Raw genomic sequence first — 7,158 nt, 5'->3', positions numbered from 1 at the left:
GACCCAGCATCGTACCTCGAAACCAACTAGGCGGCATTTGTCTGATGCAGAACACTCAATTTCAACCAAAATAGTTTTTAACTGAAAATAATACTCCATTTCCTGAATAAGCTGCTTACGGTTAGGCTATGTCAGATTTGTTTTGGTAAAACCCCCCCCCCCCCAAGGAACTTTTCTGGCTACGCCCATGCCTACCAGCCTAATCAAATGTTAATTACACGTTTTCAAATACCAATAAGTTTTATTACCTAAAATACAATATAAGCTATATGTATTATAAAATATTTCTAGTAAACGGGTAGAAAACGCAGAGCAAATGTGAATTATGTCCTACAAACTTTGACCGGCGACTTAGTCTATCAGATTCGAAATCGGAAGTCCGTTGCGAAACTTTAAATTATAAGAAAAAGGATTTGAATTACAACAGCTAAAAATGTACAACAGTTTTAAATTCGATTTAAGTTATTTTTCTAGAAGTTAACAATCTATGCTTACTGATTCCTGCACTGATACTGGTTGATCTTTTTAATTATGCCTAACATTATTATTATTAACAAAAATGTAGAAGACTTGTTGGGACAGTGTTAATTCTATGTGCTTAACACCATCAGTCAAAATTGAACGCAACTTGAACTGGATATTGCTAGTATAATGGCACTTTCGAATAGGCAAGATGATTCGTCTTCTTTCTCAATTTTACTTGTATCTAAAGCGATTATTCGACTGCTACCAAATGCACAACATTATATGACCCTTTTTTAATTACATTTTGTCTTATTTATTTTTCGAAAAATCTGCCTGAAACTTTTAGACCAAAAATGTCGAACTGCTTACTTTCTAAAAGTAAATATTCAATCAGGCAGGATAACATAAACATAAGTGAAACTATACACATGGAACTATCGAACGCGATTTTCGAAAATAGTTCACGCCACTTGTCGAATAGTTTAATTTGTTATACTAAATCTATGACGTGATAAATGACTCAGATGTTTTACAATTAATTGTATTGTGCTTGCTGTCTACGCTTTCAGTAACACAAAAGCGAGTACAATTTTCTACTCATTTGGCAATCGTACCAACTCTCAGTTACCCTGTTGTAGAAAAAGGATTTCAGTCTTTAGATTGTTAGCAGCGTTATTCGACGTTTTTTGTTTGTGGAATTTGATGTAAACTCTTATACTCAACGCAGCGGCTGGTAAGTCAAGTTTTTTGCTTGTTCTATGAAATGATCGTATTCAAAATGCCGTAGAATTTCACGATTGTTCCCAGGTGCTGTTTCAGCGCCAGATGGAATATTGTCATACTCTAATGGAGGGTGGCGAATTTACATATTGTTTTCTATTACTCTAACATAGTGCGTATCACTTTTTAAGTAGACTTTGCTCACTTTATACTTTCGTGTAGACTCGTGTTGTTCCTAGGGAATAAATGGCTTGCTTTCGCTGCTTTTTTCCAAATTGCCGCTTAACGTTGGATCTGGTCTCCGTCGTTTGAAGAAGCCACATCGTTTGAGAATGTATATCAGTAGAGCCAATGCCAGCAAACCAAATAGTATGGCTAGCACGATGATCCAAATAGGAATGGATCCATCTCCAGCGTGATCTTGCAGCTCCGGATATGCTAAAGTTTCCACCTGAAGTTATACAACAAATGTTTACTTTTGCTGTTCCATAAACTACTGATCAATAAGTAACACACGAGTCTACTCACCGTAACTGAATCCGAATGGTGAACCTGTTGCACCTCAAAGACTTTAATCCTCGCTACTGAAGCTATTTTTACCAGATCCACTTTGGGATAATCCGAGACGAGTGTAGAATTCCAAAGTCTAGCTGTTACATTGATAAGTACTTGCGCTTTTGGTTGCACATCGTAAATGTTACAAACGATTGTGACACACTTGGCAGTGTTTCGTTTGCAGTCCATATTCACAATATCAGTCTGCTTGCCATCTTTATCGGTGAGCCGCTCTGCTCGGATGATCATCGTTCGATCCCGTTTCACTCTGTTAAGAGTACTTTCTGAAGACGAAATTGTGGCTTGTTTCGAGAAGGATGTTCGTTCCGATTTTGCTGCTGAAAAAGTAAGCGATTTGTTGTAGGCGCGCTGAGTGTAACGGTCCATTTGTACCAGCTCATTCATGACAGAAGTCTTTTTTAATCCTAAAGGATTTATAGCTGTATGAGGTTCGACTACGCAATCACCTCCGTTCGTAGCTGCGATAAGACAGAGAAAAGTTCAAATTTATATTCCAACATAAGTGATTTAGGAAAATGTACCGTCAACAGAGGGTGTGTCCGTGAGATAAAGAAGCCATTTGCCTTGAGGTTTATCGTTTGCAACCTGATGAGGCCACTGTACGGTGACTTGAACTTTCGGAGCACGCCATGGACCATCGTTGTAGATCTAACGAATATACGATAATTGCATAGATATAAATGATTTGCATTTTGGAATAACATACCACATATACGTGTTGGACAGCCGTGCCGATATCCTCTACGGTTTCCATCGCACTTTCGCCTTTGACGTCACCTCCATAGAAGGTCTGCTCTGGATGGGCGCGTCTGGAAAAAAGGTATATCAGGATACTTACTAGTACTATTCAAGGTCAGTCATGCTTTAACAATCATCTTATTGTACACGTCAGAATATTCCCAAGTAACACTTTTATTGTATAATAGCTTATCAAGCACTTGTTGCACGGGAATTAGCTGTACAATAGTTTAATAAAGTATTATACAACAACAATGTTACTTCGGTTATTACTTCGCTGCATAAGTTTTGCTAGATTATACTGATTGTCATTGGAAGGAGCTGCTGCAGAGTACTACTACCGAAAAGCTGATGAATCGATCGAAAAGCTGATCGGTGAGCGATCTGAAAAGGGCCTGAACGAGCAATGAAAGCACATCCTCGATGCGATCACTATTGCAGCGCGAGGAGTACTACTTGAGTACTATTGAGCCAGAGCTCACATGTTAGTTGCACTGCAATGCACCTGTGAAAGGCCAAGTCAAAGCTAGAGAGAGATACCGATATATTAGTACTGTACGATCAACTGAATCGGAAACTAGACCGAGCCAACTTCTGTTATGTGCGATGACAAGAAGGGGAAATTGATTATCGAAAGATCGGAGATCACCAGGTGTTGGAAATTGTCCGCTCTGTAGTGGAGACCATGCCGTGACGAAATGCAATTCGAAGATTGAACGATGCACGAATTGCGAGAAATTACGCTAACGTAGACGTTAGGACCCATACAGAGTAAAAGCGAGTGCGACGCGACGCGACTCCGCTCACATGTTGCTAAATGCCAAAAACATTCCATCAAGAATACTGGCATCTCTTCCTCGCGCCCATACAAATGACGAGCAACAGAAGCAACGGCACACCCCTCCCGACAAAAGTTGAAGCTGTGTGTACATGTATTGGTGGGAAAAGATGTGTGTGAGCGTGGCAATGCATCATTGCATACGTGTTTGTGTACATCCATATTCTAATATACACACACTAGTATGTGAAAGTTCAACTTTAATTCGGCAGATAGCATTGCTGTTACTGTCGTTAGACTTTTGGCAGAGTTGCCAGACTTCTTGATGGGATGTTTTTGTAAATGCACAGTCCTAGTTCGGACGAAAAAGAGCTAACTGCAGCACGAAAAGTCGCGTTGCGTCGCAGGTCGCTTGCACACTGGCGGTACTCTAGGACGCGACGCGACTTCGCTCACATTAGTTTAAATACGCAGCCCTGCTTTCGGCGAAAAAGGGCTACGTATTTTAACGAATGTAAGAGTAGTCGCCTTAGGTCGTAATTGCTTTTAGGGCCCGTATAGAGTAAAAGCGACTGCCACGCGACGCGACTTCGCTCACATGTCGCTAAATACACAATCCTACTTCGGTCGAAAAAAGGCTGAGCATGTAACTGCAGTAAGAAAAGTCGCGTCGCAGGTTGCTTGCACTCTAGCGGTACCCTTACTCTGTACGGCCCTTAATCGCTCAGCGTGAAGCGTTCAATTTCCCATCTTCAAAAGAAATTGGAAAGACACAACAAACTGTTTGTTTTTTGATGTAGCAGTCACAGCAGTTTGGTGATATTATTTAAATTAACATAGCGGGATTGCGATGCCAGTTTGATGAGCTAAAACTAGGGTAAACAATCTATTTTGGACCCCATCAGCAGCTGTACATAATTTGGACACTTGCATTTGATTTTGCTGTAAGTGTCCAAATTATGTACAGCTGCTGAGGGGGTCCAAAAAACGTTGGTTACCCTAATAATCGAATAAACGGAACCAAAGATAGTTATTATAGCAGAAACGCACCTGATGTTGACGAGTTTGAGATCCGGGAGTATAAATTGTGTTGACAAAAGCAAAAATATTTCTTTCTCTTTTTTTCACACGCAAAACCTTGAACAATATCAGCAACGCTGGCAAACCAGAGAGAATATAAGTTGCGACGAAACAAGTACGTCCGAAACATCAGTTTCTAAAACAAAATCAGTTCAACGTGAAATTGAGGGATGTAGTGGAGATTTTAGGAAACTATGGAGCCGCAGATCGAAACTTGCCCAGTATTCAGTCTAACATTTTTCGCACCAAACGCTCCTCTGCTTTAATAAAAAAAAACTATGGAAATGTCTGAAATATATTATCTATTCGTAATCCTCCCTCGTTACAAAAGATGTATATGGGTGTAAGGTGGGCCATCCAAGAAAAGTAATAACATTTCGATGAACTGTGGAATGGCAAACAAGATGGAACTGTCGACAGAAGCAAGATAATCATTGAGGAAGATGGCCAAGCTGTAGCGTGGATCCACCAACTTTGGGATGAGATGGGTTAAGGATGCTATAGGCTACAGGCTTTGGGTTAAGGATGGCATCCCTATTGAACTTTTGTGAGTCGGAAGCAACTGTATTGTGCCAATCTACCAGGTTTTAATTAAGGTATAAACTGAGTAAGAACTACCTACGAATTAGTGGTAAGGCTTCATAAGCCTTATATACAAAATGCCTCATCGACTCGAGTGCAACGGTTATCGGAGTATAACTATCCCCAAATCTGCATATAAAATGCTCTCCCGGATTCTGCTTCGTGGCCTAAGAACGTTGCTGAAAACCTTTGTTGACAAATAATACAGTTTTCGAGAGAGAAGATATTTCGACAATTCAGCTTGCACTCAGCAGCACAACTATCTGTCGTTAGCTTGCAAGAGGACCAATCGATAGTCAGTTAAATAAAACAGATTGCGTTTAGATTGGATCGATAGAGATTGGATAGAGAAAAGTAACTAGAGTTGACAGACCTTGCAAACGAATAAACTTAGACAGGTGTGACTCTGCGGGGGATTGTCCCTTGCGGTGGTGGTGTTTCCTATGACGGGTGACCGGCAACACTCGCGGCCTAAATCATCATAAAATGATGTTCAAAGGATTATGCCAAGTGGACCATATAAAAAAGCAAAGTCTTGGGTTTATACCGTCTTTAGACATTACCCTTTTTTATCGACAGACTTCGCAGCCAGCTGATAGAGTACGGGAAAATTACGGGCCCAGTGCAACGCTCCTACTGACTATCTAGCAAGCAGCGCCTAACCGAGATTCGGACATACGACGACTGGTTTGTTAGACCAGTTTCGTACCTCGTAGCTAACTAGGCGGCTAAGTGAACCTTATAGTTATGCCAATGTTTTCATGCCAAACAGCATTATGCCAAATGACTTTGAGCTAAATAGACAGCCCTTGTTTTTATTGTATTGTGCCGGTATGACGATTGACTCAAGTGCGTATTCATAGGAAAGCGAAGTTTCGTTCTGCGCAGAGTATATGAGTGATGATTATTGGCAGTCGTCAAGAATCTCAATAATAAGTTTGAGTTACTTGTCTTGATAAGCTTACATTTTCTTGAGTTTGAACCGCACTTGACATCGTACATTGGGGGGTATTCTAGACATTCGAACAGGAAAATTGCCACACGGTGAGGACGCGGATCTATTCAGGATACACAGTAGAGAATAAATGTAGCAAAAAGTTCGAAGATACAATGTTTACAGGAGCTTGATTGGCGAAAGGGTGAATATGTGATCACCTCTGTTCACTAACTCCTATCCCTACCTTCACATGATGCCAGCTGGGGTACACAACCTCGGTTGTCGCACGCCCATTCTAAGATGGCAGCCCCGTCAGCGGGATATGGACCTTAGGCTAACAACCTACTATACCCGAGAATTCCACGTAACAGAATATGAAAGAAGAAATCGATCTGGATTATTGGCAACGACCGTTACCATAAAAACTCGGACACGAATCGGAATAAGGAGTATACTAACCCTTGCCCACCAGGGTAAACTGGCTCAACTTTCAAAGGAAGCTTACCGCCTGAAGCTTGAAATCTTGGGGCTGAGCGAGGTCCGCTGGCCGGGTACTGGCGAACACAAGACGTCATCCGGGCAAGCCTTGCTCTACTCTGGCATACGAGGTGAAAATGCTACTCGAGAGCGAGAAGTTCGACTCCTACTGAGCCCAGGGGCACTTGCGGCCCTGATGAAGTGGGAACCGATAAACGAAAGAATAATCGTTGATAGATTCAGAACACGGGTTTCTAACCTTACAGCAATCCAGTGCTATGCGCCAACAGGTGCTGTCGGCCTGAAAGAGAGTTTTTACAGCCAACTGAACAGGGTGGTTGAGAAAATTCCGAAGGGGGACATTCAAAGCCACTTGGGCGACTTCAACGCGAAGATTGACTCAAACAACGGAGACCTTGAACGCGTCATGGGTCTCCATGGCCTCGGCGAGGTGAGCGAAAACGGGGTGCTATTTATAGAATTGTGTGGTAACAACAACATGGTCATTGGTCCCCATAGACCAGCACATAAACGCAACAAACGCAGCGCTGATATTGCATCCGACCATCACTTTGTTATCGCTGAGAAACGTTTGTGCGTCGCACGTGTCCAACGACGGGAGGAAAAAGTTGGGTACCGTTAAGACGTCCACCGATTGGAGAATCTTACGCTAAAAAGGGCCTTTGTCGTACAACTTGAATCCCGAGCCTGAGAATTGTCACCCGGTGGAACCGTCAAAGAGCAATGGACCGGCGTCAAGAACGCCTTTATCACGATCAGTGACGACACCCTCGGCAAAGCGCGC

The 7,158-nt window shown here is 42.1% G+C and overlaps 1 protein-coding gene across 7 annotated transcripts in view; it reads right to left on the bottom strand.

The window, feature by feature from the left end:
- Positions 1-238: 238 nt before the first annotated feature.
- LOC128732931 (integrin alpha-PS1) overlaps positions 239-7,158 on the bottom strand; it is a 71,871-nt gene continuing 64,951 nt past the window's right edge. For all 7 annotated transcript variants that reach the window (XM_053826400.1, XM_053826402.1, XM_053826401.1 and 4 more), the window contains 4 exons: positions 2,468-2,570; positions 2,283-2,409; positions 1,714-2,219; positions 239-1,636 (listed from right to left, as the gene is read on the bottom strand). In XM_053826400.1, the coding sequence (XP_053682375.1) occupies positions 1,421-1,636; positions 1,714-2,219; positions 2,283-2,409; positions 2,468-2,570 (952 nt within the window). In that variant the 3' untranslated portion in view covers positions 239-1,420. The remainder of the gene's footprint in view (positions 1,637-1,713; positions 2,220-2,282; positions 2,410-2,467; positions 2,571-7,158) is intronic.

The sequence above is a fragment of the Sabethes cyaneus genome, chromosome 1, assembly GCF_943734655.1.
Source record: "Sabethes cyaneus chromosome 1, idSabCyanKW18_F2, whole genome shotgun sequence".
NCBI classification, from domain to species: domain Eukaryota; kingdom Metazoa; phylum Arthropoda; class Insecta; order Diptera; family Culicidae; genus Sabethes; species Sabethes cyaneus.
Note: the sequence above shows the minus strand (reverse complement) of the source record. Positions and strands in the feature narration are given on the sequence as shown.